Source organism: Phoca vitulina, unplaced genomic scaffold (assembly GCF_004348235.1).
Source record: "Phoca vitulina isolate PV1807 unplaced genomic scaffold, GSC_HSeal_1.0 scaffold12, whole genome shotgun sequence".
NCBI classification, from domain to species: Eukaryota; Metazoa; Chordata; class Mammalia; order Carnivora; family Phocidae; genus Phoca; species Phoca vitulina.
In genome coordinates, this window is record NW_022589715.1 from 33,730,441 (window position 1) to 33,754,250 (window position 23,810).

The following is a 23,810-nucleotide window of genomic DNA, read 5'->3' on the forward strand; positions in this document are numbered from 1 at the left end:
TTATATACAGTTTACCCTTGAACAACACGGGTTTTAACTGCGTGGGTCCACTTACATGTAGGTTGTTTTTTTTTTTTAATACAGTACAGTACTATAAGTGTATTTTCTCTTACAATTTTCATAGTAACATTTTCTTTTTTCTAGCATACTTTAATTGGAAGACTATAGTCTATAATATGTACACAAAGTATGTCTTGATCAACTGTGTATATTATCAGTAAGGCTTCTGGTCAACAGTAAGCTATTAGTACCTAAGTTTTTGGGGAGTCAAAAGTTCTGCACAGATTTTCACCCGCACGGGGTTTGGCATCCTAAATCCCGTGTTGTTCGAGGATCAATTGTAATTAAAATATTTAATAATTATGATACTAAAGTGGAATTTTACTTCTTTGGTATAATTTAACATAGGGCCATTAAATCTTTAAAAATAATTAAGTAGGATCTTTCAGTTAATTATTTTAATGACTTTTTAAATATAGGTACAGCCATAGTGCCGAAGTTCAAGTTCGACTTCAGTTCTTGACTTGTGTGTTTTCAACTCTGGGATCACCTGATCATTTCAGTAAGCTTTTTAATCAGTCTTTTAATCAGTATTTTAATCAGTTTTTAGGTCTGTATTGACTCTTGGAAGAGTTCAGTTAAATGTGCTCATGCCTTTAGATTTCTGTAGTGACTAATATTTAATTCATATTTTTAATACCAAATGTCCTCAGTATGTATGGCAGTATGAGCGTGACCCTGACACATTTCTGCTTCAGTCTCTGAAAATCCAGTTCCTCAGTGGATAAACAGCTCATTTCAAGAACAAGATATTTGGGGTAGAAGATACCATGTTTAAGGGTGACTGTATTTTTTATTTCTTTTAGTTATAGAATTCTCTTATAACTCCATTTGGAAACAGCCACTGTCTACATATTATTATCAGGGCTAGTCTTACCCCAAATTGCTTGGCTTCACAGGTGATAGAGACATTTAGAGACCCTGGTTTTATTTAGATTAATCTAAAATTCAATTTCATTAATAATTAACCCCCAAAAAATTGGTCTGATATATTCAGGGTGTGGACCATATCTAAATCCACACGCTAGGTGTTCTCACAAGAGAGGAGGAAGCTTGATTTCCTTTTGGCCAGAGCTCCTTTTCTCTTGCGGGACACAGTGTGTTATTTTTCACTCTCCACACTTTTTCTGTGTGTCCATGTCAACAAACTCTGTTTTAGGACATTCTCTTTCTTTAGCTGTGGTTAATATAGTCAGACTGGTAAGTGTCTTGCTAGCCTGAGAGGTGTCATCACGGCTCTTTTAAGTCTGTGTCTGTGCTTGAGATACACCATTTGTTCATTTTACTGTTTAACTCTGTAATTTCTTCAAGTTAAGCTCTTTGTAACAAATGCCACTAAAGTGATACCAAAAGATTTTAAAATGAGACACTGGTTTTTGAAAGGAAACTTCTGTTTCATGTTATTAGGTCTTTTATTGTACCCATTATGACTGATAATATATAAGAAATAAATAATATAAAATATATAAAATCAATCTTATACATAGAGCAGTCAACCCAAGACAGATATTGTCAGCATAAATAATTTCACACGACTATGAAGTTTCATGTTTGTTTAATTAAGATTCTCATTGGAAACTGTTAGCCACTCTTCCCAGTATTTGAATAATGAATTACTTATTTTGCTGTTCCCATTCCAGGGAGCACAGTATAGATTCTTAGTGTATAGGCTTATATAATAGCTACTGTTCAGATAGAATCAAACTGAAGACTTCTTCACTTCTCCCACATCATAATTGTTCTTTTCTTACTGGCACAGTTCCTGTCAGGTATAATATAGTTACTCTCAGGTATAATATAGTTATTCTTAAATTATATTGAATGTGGATTGGTGACTCAGTCATTTATGAATACACTTATTTTATCATATAGTTTACTATAATTAACCTGGATGCTGTTTTTTTGTTGTTGTGTTTTGTTTTTTTCAGTTCTTTCTTCTCTCTTTTCTTAATTATTGAATGTATTTAAATTAGAATATGCTGTAAAGATTGTTTATGGTTCCTTCACTCGTTCCTTTTTTTTTTTTTTTACATATTGGCTCCCAGGGGTATAAGTTCTTCAACTTGTATGGTTTTGTGAGAAACTGATAGGATACCTATTTTGTGATCAAATTCTGTAGACTGATATTGCTAGTAGGTAAATATCTTCTGAGGTGTTTTTTTCTATTCTGGATCTCACCTATCTTTCCCAGGAAAGAGGTTTCTTATGATTGTATCATATTTTCCTATCCCTTCCAATTCTGGGGAACAACCTAGGCTTTGGAACCCTTTAATGATATACTTTAAAAATCCCTGTGATGCTTTTATTCTACCCTTTCGGATTTTCTCCTTTATCTCATTTATCCAAATCCATATTCAGATTTGTGATTGCCTGTATTGCCTTCCTTTTGGTTCTGAACAGTTCTTTTGCCTTCTTTCTGCCAGACTTTGGAATCATTTAATACTTGGGTCAAAGTACCATACAGATTTTATCTCATTATATTGCCTTCCCAGCTAATTGAATATCCTGATGTTTTGATGTTTTCTCTTTTAGGCAGTCAGTTACCTTTTGCTTTATTCATCATACAGATCCTTCCTCTCCCCCCCCCCCCCCGCATAGTTTCCAAAAATAATGCTTATTGGCATTTATTTTTTTTCTTCTATGTGCATAGAATGATCTTTGAACATGATATGCATGCATTCCGTTAACCCTTAATTAAACCTTAGAACTGACTCCTCAAGTTTTGGGATTACCTCACCTTATTAATCATGTTTATTGCAATCCAGTGTATGTCCTTATTTTAATGAGAGTGATTTTCCAGACCAAATGGCTCTTGAAAGATACTGTATTAAGTTGTGTGTTTTTAGATGATTTATATATGGATTATATATAAGTACCTTTCACATTTTGAAAAAGCATAAATGATGTGAAATCTCTTACAACACAATTTTTATAAAATGCTATAAAATATCTCCTTTATATTTCTGCATATATTGGTGCTTCTAGTACATTGAATTAGGACCAAAACATTGTATGTACCATGATTCAAAATCTGTAATTTTTATCTAGGGTTAAGTTTAGAGCAAGTCGACATTTTATGGCATTGTTTAGTAGAAGATGCTGAGTGTTATGATGATGCACTCCATTGGTTTTTAAATCAAGTTCGAAGTAAAGATCAGCATGCTATGGGAATGGAAACCTACAAACATCTTTTCCTGGAGAAGGTAATTTTATTTCTCGACAGTTTTACCATTCATGTTGTTTTTCCGTATTTCCTTTTTATCTCTTGAAATATAAACTCTGTAATGTTAGTTTTTTTCCTCTTTTGGCATAGATTTTTAAAATAGACAAATGTACTATTTTTCAGCAGTCTTTATATAATTTTGTCATGTAGGTTTTACTTCAGTTTTATCCTCTATAGTGTTTATATTGATATTAATATGAGTAAGAGCTATATTCTGTGACTCTTAGTTAGATGGCTGTGGTTTTAGCCAGTCCTATGGCAGAGATAAACCAATCTCCAGATTTTCTGTGGATTCCAAAAAGTCCTTTTTAGGAGGCGCTGTTATGTCTTGTTATTAAAGATATTTTTCTATTCAGTTTTTATTCTTTATCAGATGCCACATTTGGTTCAGGTAGTAATTTTCCATTTGAATTTTGAAACATTGATGATATTAAAGCAATAGACTTTTTATTTTATGCTTATTTTTGAGATTATATAGAGTCTCTGCAAACTAGTATCTCTGTGGTAGAATTGAATATATATTAATGAGTTTTGGTACATATAAACTAAATCGCTTAATAGATTTACAGAGCTACGGATAGACCCTCAAGGATCTTAATTTCAAGCCCTAACGTATATATAAACTGTACATATAGCTACACATCTTATAAATGTGTATGGGATCGGTATACAATAAAGGATAAAACTTTATTCACATCCTCTTATTTGGATCTACGTATTATTGAAAATTGAAATAGGTATTAGGTTTCAATTATGAACTGAATAAAATTTTCATTCAGTTATTATCTATTTTAATTTTTTAAATCATCACTAAAAATTTGAGCTGATACATTTTCTTCTGCAGTGGTTTCAGTAAAATTAAGTTTGTTAAATTTGTTAATCTAAATTTGATAAAATAAAATATATTAATTATCATACTAAACTAGTTTAAAAAAAAATTTTTTTTTTTTTAAGATGCCCCAGCTAAAACCTGAAACGATTAGCATGACTGGCTTAAACCTGTTTCAGCATCTCTGTAACTTGGCTCGATTGGCGACCAGTGCTTATGATGGCGGTTCAAACTCTGAGGTATGGATTTAGACTTGGCATTTTATTAGGTCAGCTTATGGAATTTTTCTTTTATTCTTCAAATTAGATTACTGAATTATGTAGTCTACCAAGCACTGAATTTACTAACTATGAAGACTGTTATTCTTAGGTTTTAAAAAGCTTTATCTTGGGACGCCTGGGTGGCTCAGTCGGTTAAGCGTCTGCCTTTGGCTCAGGTCATGATCCCAGGGTCCTGGGATCAAGTCCTTCATCAGGCTCCTTACTCGGCAGGGAGCCTGCTTCTCCCTCTGCCTGCTGCTCCCCCTGCTTGTGCTCTCTCTCTCTCTCTTTCTGACAAATAAAATGATAAAATCTTAAAAAAAAAAAAAAACTTATTAGAAAAAAAGCTATCTTTTGGTTTTAAAAAGTTTTACAAAGCAGGGCGCCTGGGTGGTTCAGTTGGTTAAGCGACTGCCTTTGGCTCAGGTCATGATCCTGGAGTCCCGGGATCGAGTCCTGCATCGGGCTCCCTGCTCAGCAGGGAGTCTGCTTCTCCCTCTGACCCTCCCCCCTCTCATGTGCTTTCTCTCTCTTTCTCTCTCAAATAAATAAATAAAATCTTAAAAAAAAAAAAAAGTTTTACAAAGCAAATTTGGTGATTTTTGTTTGTTTGGTTTTTTGTTTGTTTCTTTTATTACCAAATGTAACCTTGGTTGTATGTAATGAAAACTTACTACACATTCCTTAATGCAGAAGAGGCCATCTGAATGTTCTTTTTAGTCCCTTAAAAGCTCCTAGCTAATATAATCAAGTAGTTTTGTCCACTAGGAGGTTGGTTTGTCTAAAATCTGATTGTTATGCCATTTGTGTGACCAAGCTTTTACTTGCTCTTGGACAACACCAGAGTTCCTAGAATAGAATCTACCTTAAATCATCTCTGACCTTGAGGTATCACTGTCCTTTCATTAACTGAAGACTCAGAAATTGCTAGTTTTATTTCTGGCTTGCTATTCCATTTGCCTCATTGGGTGGCTGCTGGGTTTTCTTGAAGGCATTATTTATTAGACTCACCCGACACAGACTGTTATTTGAAAGTCTTCCTCATTGGACGTTCCAGTTTATTAATACTAGCTTTGACTTAGGTAGTATCTACTCATGTTTTTCATTAGTTTTCTTTAGAAGTTGGAGTTGTGTTTATAAAGAGAAAGATAGGGAAAACTGATATTAACCTGTGTGGTAAAGAATAATTTTAATTGGATTTAGAATGCTTTCATGGTATCTTCCTACCTTTTTTCCTTGTTTGAGTAGTGTTTTGCTTTTTTTAATATCTTGATCTTAATTCTTAACTTTGATAAATTTCAGTCTGGTAATTTCAGAGAACCAGTCAGATCTATTTTACCTAAGAAGTATTCCTACTCTAATTTTGAGGCAATAGTGCTTTTTAAGTGGATGATACGAACTCAGAGGCTGTTCAGTTACCTATCAGGATACCTTGCTTCAGCCTGCCCAACTTTTGAGAACTTTGACTCCACTTTTTTGTAGTTTTCAGTGAACACATTCTCTTTGTCATAGCATAGTTAAAATCATAAAGTAACAACTTGGGTTAGCATATTTTAAAATTTTATTTATTTATTTATTTATTTATTTATTTATTTATTTATTTGAGAGAGAGAGAGAGAAACAGCATGAGAGGGAAGAGGGTCAGAGGGAGAAGCAGGCTCCCCGCTGAGCTGGGAGCCTGATGTGGGACTCGATCCCAGGACTCTGGGATCATGACCTGAGCCGAAGGCAGTCGGTTAACCCACTGAGCCACCCAGGCGCCCATATTTTAAAATTTTTTTGTGAATATCTAAAAGCAGTGGCTTTATCAGAGTAAGTTGGATGAAAGCATTGAAGCTTTTTTCTGCTAATAATTATGTGTGTATTGTTTTATTTACTTCTAGCATGTTTTGGGGATTTGAGTTTTTCGCACTATGTAGTCACAACTTTTGGTTAAACATTATAAATGTGCGCGCACACACACACACAGAGTTAGCTGCTTTATAAATTTTTTTAGAGCCAGTACACGTGTATTTCAGTAGTTGAGGAAATTTTCAAGGCTTTTATCATTTAATTATTTAATTTTAATAGAAATTGCCTTTTAAATACTTTATAGGATATTAAAAGTCTTTGAATATTGTATGACTTTGAAACTTGAAACTACTTCAGTCTTCTAATCATTTATATTTTGACAATAAGATTTATAGATGTCATCATATTTTCTTTCTTAGCTTTGTGGTATGGACCAATTTTGGGGCATTGCTTTAAGAGCACAATCTGGTGATGTCAGTCGAGCAGCTATCCAGTATATTAACTCCTATTATATTAATGGTGAGTGATTTAGAATATTGTCTGATAATTTCTAATGTGAGGATTTTTGTTTAGCTACAATTCGTTTTTTTTAACATAGCTAAACAATAAAGATTGATATACTGTCTAAACATCTGATTTTCAGGTAAAACGGGTTTGGAGAAGGAGCAAGAATTTATTAGTAAGTGTATGGAGAGTCTCATGATAGCTTCTAGCAGTCTTGAACAGGAATCACACTCAAGTCTCACTGTAATAGAAAGAGGACTCCTTATGCTGAAGACGCATCTGGAAGCATTTAGGAGAAGGTAATTGTTTTATACCACATTATTACAGTGAATATCAGGCCTTTTTTTTTTTTTTTATTGCTGACATGTACAAAAGTATTCTTAAAGTAAAGGTTTTGTTGGGGCAGGTAGAAAGCTTAACTTACCACAAGTGAAGGGTTAGTAATAGAAGTACTTTTATTCATAATATGTATCATTTTGCCGTGAAGGCAGCATAGGTTCCCAATAAGTATTGTGGAACTTTAAAAATTCTTGAGCGCTGAGAAGATATGCATGAATAAGACTCTCTAGACAGAATTCCACCTCTAAGAAAGTATTACAGTGATTGAAAGGCAGAACACCACCACCAAAAAAAGTTTCACTAAAACCCTCACCAAGAACATCAAATAATCTCTCATAGTTGAATCAATTTGAGTCATTTGTTTCATTTGCTGTTTTTTTTTCTTCCTGGACTAGGAGACAGTATTTTAATTTTGAATTTCCATTTACCATGGAAACATGATCAAAAAATTCTGTGTTAATGAATATCTGTATAATTAATTTAGACATACCCTGTGTAATACAGAAATAAAGCAAATTAACATTTATGAATATATCGACTGAAATGAAAGGTGAGTAGATAGTTTTAATTAAGAAATTCTGTTTGTTAAAAATCATGACTAAATGTAAAAGTACAACGAACTGTGTTGGCAAAAATTGTTAAAATTAATCTTTCAACTTCAGAGCTTAGTTTGATAATGAGTGATACAGTTTATATTTTTTGAGATTCTATTTAAATTATCAGGAAATAATAATAAAAAGATATTCTACACATTCCTTATAAATAACATGGCTTCATGACTTAATATGTTTGGGCATTGCAAATTCTTTATTTTGATTATGATTGCAATTTGTGGGAATTATACTTTAATAATTCCTTGTGTTTTTAAAGAATGTGTAAGGGAACTCTATAGAGTTTTTTTGGAACAGAAACATCACACTGCCTCATAACTTTTACCACTCTAAAAAATAAAAATAAGCAAATGTGATGTGTCTTATTCAAATTAATAAAAATAAATACTATTTATAAAATTAAGGGTAATACTGCAAAAAATGAAAGTCATCATAATCTATCTCTTCCTGTTAGAGATAGGTACTGTTAATGAGATGATATGTATTTTTCCAAAATTTTCTTTTTTGCTTCAGAGTCTACAAACAACAAACCAAAAAGGGCCTATTGGTTTAAACCCTTAGTCCTCACACAGTGTTCCTTGTGTTTTTAAAATAAGCATTTATTTTAAAAGTCTTTAAAAATAAATGAAGTTTCCTAGGATTCAATGCTCCTATTTATAAGTTGAATGAATTTCACTTCAAAAATCCCTTCTCAGATGTACAATTTTTTTCTAACTCATGGAAAATGACTGTAGTATTCTTTGCTAGAAATCTTTTATGTTTGATCATGTTTTGCTCTAAAAGTTAATGTTGGTGTTAAATAACGTATTTATTTTTTGGGTGGCAGGTAGAGAAACTAGAAAACAATTGAATATTCAAAATACTAAGAGCTAGTTTAAAAACGTCAGGAATTTTCATGCACACTTTTGTGTAGTATCATTGTACAATTTCAAGTGCTTAATGTGCTTAATTCTAATTTAAAATTGCCTAACATTTATAGAATGAAAATATAAAGTAATTATTGTGTTTGTGTATTCCTTATATTAAGAGAGTAAAACTGTTTTTTAAAACTTTTTTTTCTTTTTTTTTTTTTTTTTTAAGAGGAAAGGTTATAATTTAAAGAGTGGTTCTCAACCAGAGTGATTTTGTTTGCCAGGGGGCATTAGATAATTTGTAGAGACACTTTTGATTACCACAGCTTAAGGGAGAAGGGGGTACAGTTGGCATATAGTAGATAGTGATAGTGCTGCTAAACATCCTACTGTGCACAAAGACTGTTTCCCCTGCGTCCCCCCGCCCACGACTAAGAATTATCCGGCCTCAGAAGATTAAGATTACTCGTTTGCTCAGCCATAAAAGCTGGACATTGGATCCCTTCTAGGAAATCAAGTCCATTTATTTCCTTACTTTTTGTCCTTCTATTCTAGAATTGCTGATTAGTTTTTGACATTGATAATTCTTTTCTTAACGAAATTCAGGTAACCTGGATCCTGTCTTCAAACAACTGAAAATCAGTTAGAAAACTGACAGTATTTAGTGAGTGACCTGCTAGATGCCTTTCTCCCTTAAGATTAGTCTTTGTGGTTTATTTTATAATTTCAGCAGTCATGGAGTTAGCTCTCAAATTCTGTTAGGCATATATTTACTAGGATGCATTTCTGTTTCTGAAAAATGTTTCCCAATACCTTTTTTCCTCTTGTGATTGTAGGAATGAGAACTTGACATTTCCTGGATTAGTTTGTTTCTTTGAATTCCTCCCCTCTACTACCTGCCCCCCGCCCTTAAAAAAAAAAAAAGATAATGTTCTTAATGGGAAATTTTTTCCTCAGTAATTTTTCTTGTAAACTATCTTTTAAGGAACTCGTAGCTGTATTTATACATTTAAGTTGATGCAGTATGATGAATCTAAACTTAATGCTGTAGAGTAAGATGGAATGTGCTAGAACCTTTTGTGGGCTTTTTCATTTTGTAAAATATTAAAAACTTCCGTAACATTAACATGGTTTAAAATGATATTCTTCCTATGTATCGTTTTTGTGTGTTTTAGGTTTGCGTACCATCTCAGACAGTGGCAAATTGAAGGCACTGGTATTAGTAGTCATTTGAAAGCACTGAGTGACAAACAGTCCCTGCCGCTAAGGGTTGTATGCCAACCAGCTGGACTTCCTGACAAGGTAGTTAAATAATTTTAGTTTCCAAATTGATAACATTTCCCAGTTCAAATATCTGTCTTGTTGTATTTTTAAATTGGTTGCATCTCATATTTCAGATGACTATTGAAATGTATCCTAGTGACCAGGTAGCAGATCTTAGGGCTGAAGTAACTCATTGGTATGAAAATTTACAGAAAGAACAAATAAATCAACAAGCTCAGCTTCAGGAGTTTGGTCAAAGCAGTCGAAAGGGAGAGTTTCCTGGTAAGTCCAACAGTTTACATTTTCATATTTTTTAGGTTCTGTTATATATCAACTTAGAACCTTTGCTTCTTTTAAGAGTACCACGCATGGTCGTGGCTCCCCTCCTTTTGGTAGGGTGCCATTGATTCAGAGAGAGGAGTTAAGAGTTGCTACAGAAGTTATTTGCAAGTGTTTTTCCTCATTTTTCTCAAAAAAATTTTACTTCTGAGGTTATTTGATAAGCAGTGTGGGAATTACCAGTTTTACTTTCCATGCACTACTTAAGTACCTAATTTTACCCAATAAAATTTTTTGGTCATTTTGATGTATTTCGTTTCTTTTTTTTCCCAGAGCATGTGAAAATAATACACCCTTAAATCCCACCTGTGTATCTCCCCTTCCCTCCAAAAGAGTAGCCTATTAAGACATTTTTCATATAGCTCCAAAAACCATACTTGATTCCACCTTTACTGTAACCACTAGAGCATTTTTAGTGTCTTTCCATAGTACATAAAATATGAGCTAATCAGAGGAACAACCATGAAAGGTGTTATAATTTCAGAGCTTTAAATTTTAAGTAAAATGTAACAGGCTATATGTATATTTAGAAAAAAAATCTTGAAGTTTGGAAGTTTTTAGGATTTTTAATTTGCCTATGTGCAATGATAATTCTTTGGCATCTTTTAGATGATCATGTTTAAGATGAAACCATATGTATCTTCTAAAGTATCAGATCTTAAATTTTGTTCTTAAATAATTAATAAATATTCTTGGCACAACAGAATAGATGTTGAAAAGTCTCCCTCCTACCCCCATCTCTAAACCATCCATTTCCCTTCTCCTGAGGCACATGTTATTGTTGGCTTCTTATATATCCGTCAAGAGATACCAAGATGTAATGTAAGAATTATTCATGTACGTAAAACATAAATGGTAGCATTCCATTTATAGTGCGTCTAGAAAGTTACTTCATTCTTTTTAAATATACATATTTTTTAATATGGTGGTGCCATGATGTGTTTTACTTACCTTCTCTTAATGGGCATTTAGGTTGTTTCCATTTGTTTGCTATTTACCAGCAATGCACAAAGAATATACCTACACATATATCATTTAATGCATGTTGGCTAAATACCTAGTTATGGAATTTTCAGGTCAAAAGGTATCCTCTTTTGTTATGTTGAAATATATTGTACATAAATAAGAAAATATGAAGTGAGTAATAATAAAATGAAAACTGTCCATGTACATACCCTCCAGATTAAGAACTGGAACATTATTAGAAGCTACTTGTGTATCCCTCTTTAATCCTCTTTTCCACTTCCCTTTAACACTATCTTGATTTTATAGTTTATCATTTTTTTGTGTGTGTGTGTTCTTTATACCTTTACCTTGGGTATATATATTCCTAAAATACGTATTTATTTTTGTGAAACAGATAAGCATAAATTTGATAGATTAAGGAAAACGGGAGTACAGTTGTTAATTAGGTTAAAGGATCAGAGAAGGAAACAAGCTAAAGACGGTGTATTTTGACCTTCTCTAAAGGTTTTTATAAAACCTCATCTGAAGGTATCAGTAGGAAAGTTCTCAAGTTTAAGTCTTGGCACAGTCAAAACATATCTCTCTGGGCTATAATTTTGGCAAGATGCTGGAATATCAAACAGAAATATAGTCCTAGAGTTTCTAATCTTTTCATGACGTACTTTAGCTCTCAGGGGTAGAATAAGGAAGAATTTCTTCTGTGAGATATGAATGTTTTCTCTTGATTCAGGTAGTAGGACATAGAGATGGGGGTAGAAACTTCATTAGCATATGGTAAAGGTAGTTCAGGTACAGCTGTGAATCCAGGTAAGGTCCACTTGCCATTCCTTCCTCAGAGAAGATACTATGAAGGTAGCAGGCATTTTGGTCATAGTGGCCCCTCAATTCATTGTTCTCCAAGTCTGGCACACAGCAGTAGGATATCCTTTACCATCCTCCTGGTAATTCTCTTTTTCTCTTTCCTGTGTTGGATATCCTGTTTCTGGTATCCCATGCCTTCTTGTTTCACTTGTTGTTGTTGTTTGCTGAAATATAGTGCAGTTGTTCAGTAGCTTCTTGAGAGATTGATGGGGTAAAGTTTTGATTCTTTGAATAATCAAAAATTTGTTTCTCATGTTTCTGTACTTAAATGGTAATTTGGCTGGGTATAGAAGTCTAGGTTGGGAATAATTTTGTTTCAGAATTTTATTTTTTTTAAAAGATTTATTTATTTGAGGCGGGGAGGGGCAGAGGGAGAGAATCTTTCAAGCAGACTCCCTGCTGAGCATGGAGCCCAGCACAGGGCTTGATCTCACGACCCATGAGACCCATGACCTGAGCCGAAATGAAGAGTTGGACGCTCATCTGACTGAGCCACCTAGGTGCCCCGTTTCAGAATTTTAGAGGTATTGCTGCACTGCATTTCTTGCTTCTGTTTTTGCTGTTCAGTATTCTGAAGCCATTTGCTTTCTGACATTTTTTACATATGCTGCTTTTTTCTTTTGTAGAACTTAATGAGTCTTCTTGTTCGTAATATGCTGAAATTTTGTAATACCTGCTCTGAGTATTTGGTCTGTTTTCAACAATTGTGATGGGTACTTTGCTATATAGGTTGGCAACTCTTAGTTTGGCAACTTGTATCTTTAAGTTTGAGGGCATTTTCTTGAATTAGTTTATTGATTTCCTGTCTGCTATTTAATAATTTCTGTCTAGAAATTCTTCATTATCTACATGTTTGATCTCTTGGACTATTCCAAATTTACTTATCTTTCTCATGTTTCATTTCTTTGGCTTTAAACTTCCCGAGAGATGTTTTCAACTTTATTTTGCATTCCTTCTTTTGAGTTTTCGCTGTCATGCTTTTAGTATCTAACATCTCTTTGTTACTCCCTGAGTACTCCTGTTTTCATAGTTGAAATATCTTATTTTATTCTTTTTATTTTTTTAATTAACATATAATGTATTATTTGTTTCAGGGGTACAGGTCTGTGATTCATCACTCTTACACAATTCACAGCGCTGATCATAGCACGTATCTCCCTCCCCAATGTCTGTCACCCAGCCACCCCATCCCTCCCACCCCCCTCCACTCCAGCAACCCTCAGTTTGTTTCCTGAGATTAAGAGTCTCTTATGGTTTGTCTCCCCTTCTGGTTTCGTCTTGTTTAATATTTCCCTCCCTTCCCCTATGATCCTCTGTCTTGTTGCTCAAATTCCTCATATCGGTGAGATCATAAGATTATTGTCTTTCTCTGATTGACTCATTTTGCTTAGCATAATACCCTCTAGTTCCATCCATGTCATTGCAAACGGCAAGATTTCATTTTTTGACGGCTGCATAATATTCCATTGTGGGGTGTGTGTGTGTGTGTGTGTGTGTGTGTGTGTGTACACATCTTCTTTATCCATTCATCTGTTGATGGACATCTAGGCTCTTTCCATCGTTTGGTTATTGTGGACATTGCTGCTGTAAACATTGGGGTGCACGTGGCCCTTTGGATCACTGTATTTGTATCTTCGGGGTAAATACCCAGTAGTGCAATTGCTGGGTTGTAGGGTAGCTCTGTTTGGTTGAAATATCTTTTTGAGGCCATCAGTATTTTTTTAAATTGTTGAAGCTTTTAAAATTCAGACTCATGGTTCCTGCATTTTAAGTAGAATGTTTAGCAAATTATCTGATTATTTTTTATTAGTTTAATCTCATCTTTTCTTTTACCATATATTTTCCATTTTGGCATTCTTTATTGCCATGTGTAGATCAAAATGTCCATTTGGTTTCTCTCTCTCTTTTTTTTTTTCTAATGAACTTCCTCTAAAAATGTTTGTACTTCAGGTCTTTTGGTGATATATTTTCTCAAGCTTTTGTTTGAGAAAAAAGTTCATTTTACCTTCTATTTTGAAGGATATTTTCATGGGACATAGAATTGTATGTCAAGGATTGTTTTCTTTTCAGGACTTAGTAAATAGTTAAACCCCTTGTCATTTGGTTTGCAAAGTTTCTGATTGAAAGTGTGTTTTCTTTTTTTTCTTTCATCCTTTGTATATACAGTGTGTCTTTTTTTTTTTTTTTAAGATTTTATTTATTTATTTTAGCAAGGGAGAGAGGGCGCAGGGTGCACACGTGAGAGAGGGAGGGAGAAGAGGAGGGAAAGAATCCCAAGCAGACTCAGCGCCGAGCTTGGAGCCATATCAGGGCTTCGCCCCAGGACCCTGAGATCACAACCTGATCCAAAATCAAGAGCCTGACACTCAACCGATTGAGCCACCCAGGCGACCCCGCCCCCTTTTTTAGGGGGTTGTGGGGGATAGATTCTTAAGTAGGCTCCATGCCCAACGTGGAGCCAGATGGCAGGCTCAGTCTCACAACGCTGAGGTAATGACTTGAGCTGAAATCAAGAGTTGGACACTTAACCGACTGAGCCACCCAGGCGTGCCCACAGTGTGTCTTTTTTTAAAGAAATTTTTTGTTGTTTTCGGTTTTAAATTTTTTTAAAGTAAGCTCTACCCCCAGTGTGGGGCTTGAACTCATGACTCTGAGATTAAGAGTTGCATGCTCTACCAACTGGGCCAGCCAGGTGCCCCAAGATTTTTTTTTTTTTTGACATTGGTTTTCAGCAGTTTGATTTTAATGTGCCTTGTTGGGTTTTTGTGTTTATGCACTTTGGGTAAGTTCAGCTTCTTGGGTCTTTGTGTTTATATTTATCGCATTTGAAAAAGGTTTAGCAGTTATATTTTTTTCAAATATTTTTTCTTTTTCCTTTCCCCTTGACTTAATTTCTAGGCCTCTAGATAAATGTATCCTACGCTCTTTTTTTAATCTCACAGCACTGAGCTGCTCTTATTTTCCTTTTCTCCTTTCCTCTCTTTTTCCCTTTGTCTCCCTCCTTCTCCCTCTCTCTTTCTCCCCTTCCACCTCTCCCCACTCTTTGTCAGGTGTTGATTTTCCTCCTGTGTTCAACCAGTATAAATATAGATTTTAAGCTGTCTCTGGGATTGAGAGTTAGCTTTTTTGGGGTCTTGCTGGTTGCCACAAGTTCACTTGCTTTTCAGCTTGCATTCTTGGTTGGTATTATCTCTGCTTTTTTTCCCTGTCCAAAATTAGTAAAATTTTGAAAATTTACTATTGGAGTTTCAGAGGGTAAAAAGTAGATGTGTTGTTTAATATACCATTGTAACCTTAAGAGTTTTTCCAGATTTCTTGTTACTTTTTCCTGTTTTGAAACATTTACTACATTAAGATTTGAAATATTTAAAAAGAATAACTCTTTCCAGAACTCTTAAGGAATAAGCAATTTGGTATTGTTTTTTGTTTTTTCCTTTTGGTGAGCAAGAAAGCAAGGTTTATTGAGCGATAGCAAAGTGATAGTACAAATCTCCCAGAGGGGAGGGGACCCGAGAGGGTTGCCCAGAAAAAGCAATTTTTATGATAAAAAAGATGCTTTCAAAAGTGGTAAAAGATAGAAAGCTGTTCAGTTAATTGTAAAAGCCAACTCAACCATTATAATCAAAAGTTAATGTGTAATACAGCATATACGCCTTTCTAATATTAAGTAGAATCCAAAAGCCTAAATAAAGTACTAGCCATCTTAGTTCTCTTTTGGAACAAAGTTATGCATGGTGAGAGTATCTGATGCACTTGGAACCAAGTCACCTGTAAATTATCTTAGCACTTCGTCACAACTAAGGATGTTTTATCTCGATATTTTAAAAAAGATCAGCAGTCATAGATTGTCTCTGTACAAATATATATTCTTAATATATTCTACCTAAAATCTTAATGGAACTTTAATTTTAAATTTGATGAAATTACTCTGAATCATAAACTGTGTGATTAAACTAAGGAATATCAGAAGTGCTGAGAGGAAAACCCAAAAGAGTAATAGAAAAATGAATTTCAATACTAGCTTTAAAATATTTAAAAATTACAGGGCACCTGGGTGGCTCAGTGGGTTAAGCATCTGCCTTTAGCTCAGGTCGTGATCCCAGGGTCCTGGGATAGAGCCCCACGTCAGGCTCCCAGCTCAGTGGGGAGTTTGCTTCTTCCTCTCCCCCCTGCTTGTGCTCTCTCTCTCTCAAATAAATAAATAAAATATTTAAAAATTACAGTAACATGGTTTTGATGAAGAATTGTATCATTATGGAAAAGCAGGAGTCCTGTATCACTCATTCCTAAGGAGCTATGTAGTGTCTGTCCAATGGAATTTTTCTACATGAAGTTAATAAAATTTAACAATATTTAAGTTTAAATCATTCATTAGATATTTCATCACTTTGCTTAATTTCCTACCCTTACCAAGCATTTTCTTTTTTTAAAAATTCATGGATTAAAAAATAAATTTGAATGCCTGCTATGTTCTAGTGCTAGAACCACATCTCTGAATGTAGTAAAATGTCTGCCTTTATGGAACTGGGTTTTTGTTTTGTTTTGTTTTGTTTTTTTTTGAGGCAAGACCAATAATATAATTTCAGATTGCTAATAAGTGCTTTAAAGAAAGATAAAGCAGAATAATTTAGTGAAATGAGGCTCTTTAGAGTGAGTGGTTAAGAGGAGGGCTCACATAATGTAACCATGTATTTGTGTCAGCACATAAGTTAGTTTTTATAAAAATGTTCACTTCACGTTTTTTGCTGTTTTTAAGGAGGCCTTATGGGACCTGTCAGGATGATTTCATCTGGACATGAGTTAACAACAGATTATGATGAAAAAGCACTTCATGAGCTTGGTTTTAAGGATATGCAGGTACACACAAATGTGGTTTGAGTTTTAATGGTCTGTTGACTGTTAAGAGTCAACAGTTGAATAGTTGAAGGTATCCTTCAAAAACAGTTGTTATTGCTTTTAAGTGTATGTGAATTTGTCTGTGTGTGAAGTTATTTTATACTTAAGAGATTTAGTAAACCAAAACTTGATATGTCTAATTATGTGTTGTTGTTTTCCCCTTTTGCTGTTGTTTTTATAGATGGTATTTGTATCTTTGGGTGCACCAAGGAGAGAACGGAAAGGGGAAGGTGTTCAGCTGCCAGCATCTTGCCTACCACCTCCTCAGAAGGACAACATTCCGATGCTTTTGCTTTTACAAGAACCTCATTTAACTACTCTTTTTGATTTATTAGAGATGCTTGCATCATTTAAACCACCCTCAGGAAAAGTGGCAGTGGAAGATAGTGAGGTGACTATATCATTTCATTTTTATAGTGTATTGTTTGTTTTTCTGTTGAGCAAAAAATAATTTTCTCAGTAATCTCTCTCTTTTTTAAGATTTTATTTGAGAGAGTGTGTGTGCATGAGCAGGGGGAGGGACAGAGGGAGAGGAAGGGAATCTCAAGCAGACTCCACACTGAGCATGGAACCCATCACAGGGCTCAGTCTCAGTCTCACGACCCTGAGATCTTGACCCGAGCAGAATCAAGAGTTGGACGTTTGAGCCACCCAGGCGCCTCATTCTTAGTAATCTCTTAAGAACAGTAGAAAGCAGGGGCTCATTTAGTCATTCATTAGGTATTTAAGTGCCTAATATAATCTAGGTATACTCTTTTAAGTATTGTTTTACAAGGATCAAAATAGGCACAGTTTCCGCCTTCAGTCCAGTGGGGAAGTCAAATAATTGATATGACTTGCAGATAGCTGCAGGTAAACTTAACAGCTAAATTTTAGAGAGTAGCTGCTAAGACTAACATTATTAGGGAATAGTGATAGACAGAAACTCATTTATATGTATTATTTGGTCAGGGAAGGTTTCTCTGAGGGAAACCATATGTAATCTGAGCTAGAAGGATGAAAAGGAGCCAACTAAATGAGGAGAATTGAGTGATCGTCTCCACAGTATTCTAATTCCTGAAGCCCTTCATATAAGGAATCAGGCAGGTCTAGGAATTGTTAGAGAGCTAATAATGAGTAGAATGTGGAGGGTAGTGGGAGAGGAATAAGATTGGAAAGGTGAGTAGAACCAGACTGGCCATAGCAACTTGTTTCCATTTTACTCATAGTAAGGTGAACAGCAGTAAAGTGTTTTAAGCAGAGGAGGAGCATACATTCTGATTCTGGTTTTCAAGGTATTAGATTTGTTTGGCAAGAATAGAAAAAGCAGTGAGGAGCCTAATGCACTAATCCAAGGAAGACTTGACGGTGCCCTGGAATAGAATGATGGGAGTGGACAAATTAAGTCTAAAACTTAATTGGTTTGGAATAAGAGTGGGGATAGACTAATGTTCAGGAACAAGGAAAACAGGAGATGGTGTCCAGGTTTCTGGCTTGAGCAACTGGGTAGATTCCATTTGAGATGAAGAAGGGATGCTCATGGGACATTAAGTGGAGATGTCAAGGAAGCAGTTGGATAAATGAGTTTTTGGAGCTCAGAGCAGGGGCTTGGTCTGGAGAAATAAGATATGGGTAGTCACTATAAAGATAGTATTTAAACTCAAGGGAGTGTATGAGATCACCTAAAGGATTCAGTATTAGTCTGCTGACTTTTTTTTAATGCCTTTAAATGGACTTATCGTAAGATGATGTTCATTGATGTGTTTCATGCAGTGAATTATTTTGAGATTGAGTGGCAAACAAAATAGTGGTACTATTACTTTCTTTCCCAAGAATGTTAAATGACTTTTTTCCGTATTTTCAAAATGCATTTGGTCATGGATGCAGTAGTAGCTGCTGTTGAGTCCTCTGTTCCCCATAGCCTTTTCTCTTGTGGTGGCACATTTTTAAATTCTTAAAAAATCCGGGGCACCTGGGTGGCTCAGTCAGTTAAGCGTCTGTCTTCAGCTCAGGTCATGATCCTGGAGTTCTGGGATCAAGCCCCACATCGGGGTCCCCACTCAGTAGAGCGTCTGCTTCTCCTTCTCCTTCTGCCACTCCCCCTGCTTGTGCTTGCTCTCTTTCTCTCTCTCTCTCTGTCAGATAAATAAAACAAACAAACAAAATTCTTAAAAAATCCTTCTTTTGTTCAAGCAGAATAATCAGTAACAGATGCCCTTGAACCTGACTTTTTTTTACCTTTTGTATTTTATGACACAAATACTTAATGACCTTTTACTTCATGTCAGCACCGTATTAGCAGTTTAAAAGAGAGAAAGATAATTAGAAGAATTCTTCAGTTTTTTGGGAGGTGGCTGTGCAGTGTGTTATGGGAACATAGGGTGGGAACAAAAATTTGGGGAAGGTTTTGCAAAAGGGGAGTCTTTTAAATTGGGTCCAGCTGCTGAGGAGAGCAAAGAGAAGCATTACAGATTCACAGAAAAGTGAATGCATGTTTGAAAAACTGGGAGCATGAGTATAGTGTAATTCAAAAAAAGATCAAGAAGGAGATTGGAACCTATACCACAAAGGGCCATATGAGAATTTTCTTCTTTGTAAAATGGATTGCTATCATCATGGAAGGTTTTAAAGGAACAAAAAGAAAGCTGTTATGGGCTATTAGAAACAAAGTTTAGGTGTTAGTGTGGTGGGTGTATTAGAGAAAGACTGGAGGAGGAGGCCCAATTAATAGTCCATTGTGGGGCGCCTGGGTGGCTCAGTCGTTAAGCGTCTGCCTTCGGCTCAGGTCATGATCCCGGGGTCCTGGGATCAAGCCCCACATCGGGCTCCCTGCTCAGCGGCAAGCCTGCTTCTTCCTCTCCCACTCCCCCTGCTTGTGTTCCCTCTCTCGCTGTGTCTCTCTCTGTCAAATAAAAAAATAAATAAATAAATAAAATCTTTAAAAAAAAAAAAAAAAGTCCATTGTAATAGTCCACCTGAGGCCTGAACTGGAGGGGAAGAATTCATTTTTTAGTAGATACTTGACTGAACTTTGTGGCAAGTATGGCATTATCAATGTGGGGGGTCTCTTTGTTGTCCAAGACTGGTTTGGTCTTGCAGAAGGTTACAACAATAAAAATAAAGGGTAGGTTTTTTTTAATCCTAACATAGCACATAGTCATTTACACATGGGATTTTTTTTTCCTTTATATTGTATTTTTTTGCACAGAATACATCCTTTTTTTTCTTTTTTTAACTTGGTGTTTACAAAGGAATGAATTCTATTTTACTGAACAACTTTCAGTGCCATTTCCCCAGCTAAACCGAAAATGTTACTTTGGGTTGCTTTTCTTCATCTGGTTTGAGAAAAGCAAAGGATACTTTGAAACTCTAAGATTTGCTTGCTTTCAATGTATACTAGCTTTATATCATTATACAAAAAGAACTAAACTTTTTATAGATACATAGAAGAATCTTTTGACATCTGGTGGACTGTATTATAGTGAAAAAAAAAATCACTGGCAGCAGCAGTAATAGAATTACACAAATTCATACTCTGGAAAATTCTAAAACTAAATTTTAGCTTTAGCTGTTTATTTACCTTTTGAGGTTATGCTTTAATTTTTTAAATAAAAGAAACTTGCCTACTTCTTACGTACTTTCTGAAACATTCTTCAGGTTACTATTATCTCAGCATCTTACAGAATTCAAATTTAGGGGCACCTGGGTGGCTCAGTCATTAAGCATCTGTCTGCCTTCTGCTCAGGTCATGATTCCATAATCCTGGGATCAAGCCCCGCATCGGGCTCCCTGCTTGGTGAGCCTGCTTCTCCCTCTCCCTCTGTCTGCTGCTCCCCCTGCTGTGCTCTCTCTCTCTGTCAAATAAATAAAATCTTAAAAAAAAAAAAATTCAAATTTAATAGATAATGGGAAAAAGTAGGTTCTTTAAAATTGTTTGCTCTTAATCTGCTTATCTGAGACTGGAAAATAAGGTATGGATTAGCAATATAAAAAAGAAACAGCTGTACTCTTTTCCCAAATGTAAGATCAAGGACTTAATTCACCATCACCAGGACTTTTTCCTAGTTAGAATAGTGACCTGCAAAGAGGAAACAATTGGTAATGTTCTTGAAATTTACTTGAATGGCTTTTTGTAAAACAGATGTTTTCACTTCTATTTGAAAAGTTTCCTGAATAAAGTGCCAAGATTTACAGGTCACTCTTTTTCCAAAAAGCGTTCAGTAACAACAAGTTGAAAAACTACTACTTTGACATGATGATCAATTTATTGAATAGATGTATTTGTTTATAAATAATAATAAATAAAATAATAAAAGGACAAAGGTATAAATTATTTACCATGAGACAAATGGTTTATTTCTCACTTTTAATGTAAGACTGAAAAATATTATCAAATTTGATAATCAAGGGTTTTATGCAAAAAAGTTGAACTTGGGTTTAGATTTTTTTTTTTTTTTTTAGTGATCTGTCTTGATAAGCAGTTGTTCTTATTTGTGTAGAGTTTAAGATGTGAAGAACTTCATCTTCATGCAGAAAATCTCTCCAGGCGTGTATGGGAGCTACTGATGCTTCTTCCTACCTGTCCTAACATGTTGATGGCATTCCAGAATATCTCAGATGAACAGGTAAACCCACAAAGTCTTTTTACTCTCCTAGAGGATGGCACTATTTTACATTCTTCCAGTATATGAGATTGCTTGTTGACCTATATCCTCAGTAAAATTTTGCCCATTTAATGGGTAAAAACCACCAGTTCATTTTAACATTCATTTATTTGTTAGTGAGGTTGAATAATATAGGCCTAATACAAGGCCAAGGTTGTTTTCTAAAATTATCTTTAGAAAACATAATTTGTCTTTATATTAGTATTTTTTCCACATTAATAGATGTTCTGAATGCATTCCTGCAGGACCATGACCTCAGGTGTGTTGGATGTCTTTGTAAAGATGTGTTAAAATTAGATTAATTTTTAAAAAGCTGTATAATAAAGGGTTACTTTGTGGAGATACCAATAGAACACTTATAGGATGAATGGAAAAACAGTGTCCTAATGTTGTGCGCTAATGGTTTTTTATGATTTGGGTCTTGGCCATATGATTTCAGAAAGTCCTGTATCTCAAATAATTTAGATGTGAGGAGGATAGGCCTGGCAAATGGTGGTTGATGACTCAGAGTAGCTCTAATAATACTGTTGTCAAAGATGTACATTGTGTGAATATCATTTCATAAATTGAGATTAGATAAGAACAATATTTTATGATTTATGTATTTGTATATGACTTTTAAATGTGTAGGTGTGACTTTGTAAGTGTTAAATATAGACTTTACTACTTCTATATCTTTAAAAGTTAATGCATTCAACTAGGCTACCCAGTGTTTTTCATTGGGAAGATACTTAATTGCCTCGTCTGTTGTGAGGGTTAATAAGATAGAATTTTTTTTTCCTATGCTGCTGTTTGTATATGAATTTTAACAAAATTTAATGAATAACTGGTGTGTTAAGCATACCGTGAGTACCAGTTATACAGTTGGTCTTCATATGTTTGAAACTATTTCAATGTATATGTTATATTTGAGTTCTTACATAGTGTCACTTTCTTTAAAGTTTATTTTGGGAGGGGTCCCTTAGTAAGTTGGTTTGAGAAAACCTGTGTTTTTCTTTTTTAATTTAAGAGTAATGATGGACTTAATTGGAAAGAACTTCTCAAAATTAAAAGTGCTCACAAGCTATTATATGCCCTGGAAATTATTGAAGCACTAGGAAAACCTAACAGGAGGATAAGGAGAGAGTCAACGGTAATTGAATTTCCATTCTTACCATGAAATATTTGTATTTTGTCTGGAGCTGAATTCCAGAATGTGTTATTTTTCAACTCTAAAATAATTTTTTTCTCCTGCACCTTTTCTTCTTATTTTTTTTTTTTGCCATTCCTACAGGGAAGTTACAGTGATCTTTATCCAGATTCAGATGATTCAAGTGAGGATCAAGTGGAAAATAGTAAAAATTCCTGGAGTTGCAAGGTTTGATCATACGTGTTATGCAGTGTATTGATAAAAATTATCTCTAATTTTCCAAAAGTAGGTATCATAATTATTAATTGGTTTTAAACTAATTTACTATTAAAATAAAGCATAGTTTAAAAATTATGTATTACTCCAAATCACAGTTGAAAGGTGAGATTATTTAATGCCTTGGTGCTCTTGTTTTTAGCACTTATTTTTTTTCTTTATTGGAATACTTTGTTAGGACATCCTAGTGTCTGCGATTAAATGGTCAATGGCATATAAAGATATCTTTATAGATACTTGCAAGAATCCTTTTAAAAATTTCTTGAAAATAAGATGTATGTTATTACTTTGTATAGAAGTTATTTTGGTTATTTAAATCAGTAATTTCCTAGATTAAAGATACATAATATTTTACATACGCATATACATAAACACACACACATATCCAGTTATTGAATCAAAAAGCAGGTCTTGATGACATTTTGTAGCTGCATCTCTCTTACCAGTACTCTCACAATTGCTTACAGTTTGTTGCTGCTGGAGGGCTTCAACAGTTACTAGAAATTTTTAATTCTGGAATTCTGGAGCCTAAAGAGCAGGAATCCTGGACTGTGGTAAGTGAAAGTTCACTGTTGTAACCAGTTAATAGTTATTCTATTTTAAGCACTTCCGGTTTTCATTAGCAAGTGTAACTTTCGCTACATGCTTCATTGTCGTAAGGAAAATCATGGAGTGTAGCAAAATTAATGTTTAAAAAGTAGGGAGTCTGATAAACTAATTATTCATGAAGAGTTCTTCATGTCAATTCTGTTAAACTTTAAGTGCCAAAATTCATGACTCTGAACTGTGGCTAATTCATAAACATTTCTCCTTTAGGTTGATAAATTACATATGAATAAATAATTATACAATCTGGTTTATATGTGTTTAATTTTGAAAAAATCCTTTTTCATTGTTTCGTTTTGTTTTGGCTATTTCTTCCTTTATAGTAGTGCTACTCAAATACGTGTTTCCAGACCATTTGTGACT

The 23,810-nt window shown here is 34.5% G+C and overlaps 1 protein-coding gene across 5 annotated transcripts in view; it reads left to right on the top strand.

Moving 5' to 3' along the window:
- The window catches only part of USP34 (ubiquitin specific peptidase 34), a 260,898-nt gene that overhangs the window by 148,994 nt on the left and 88,094 nt on the right, over window positions 1-23,810 (top strand). For 4 of the 5 annotated variants that reach the window (XM_032410902.1, XM_032410903.1, XM_032410905.1 and 1 more), the window contains 13 exons: window positions 480-562; window positions 3,109-3,263; window positions 4,238-4,351; window positions 6,583-6,682; window positions 6,807-6,966; window positions 9,644-9,770; window positions 9,866-10,013; window positions 16,654-16,754; window positions 16,975-17,184; window positions 21,272-21,397; window positions 22,446-22,568; window positions 22,710-22,793; window positions 23,309-23,395. In XM_032410902.1, coding sequence (XP_032266793.1) covers window positions 480-562; window positions 3,109-3,263; window positions 4,238-4,351; window positions 6,583-6,682; window positions 6,807-6,966; window positions 9,644-9,770; window positions 9,866-10,013; window positions 16,654-16,754; window positions 16,975-17,184; window positions 21,272-21,397; window positions 22,446-22,568; window positions 22,710-22,793; window positions 23,309-23,395 — 1,618 coding nt within the window. The remainder of the gene's footprint in view (window positions 1-479; window positions 563-3,108; window positions 3,264-4,237; window positions 4,352-6,582; window positions 6,683-6,806; window positions 6,967-9,643; window positions 9,771-9,865; window positions 10,014-16,653; window positions 16,755-16,974; window positions 17,185-21,271; window positions 21,398-22,445; window positions 22,569-22,709; window positions 22,794-23,308; window positions 23,396-23,810) is intronic. The other variant, XM_032410904.1, reaches the window with a different exon arrangement.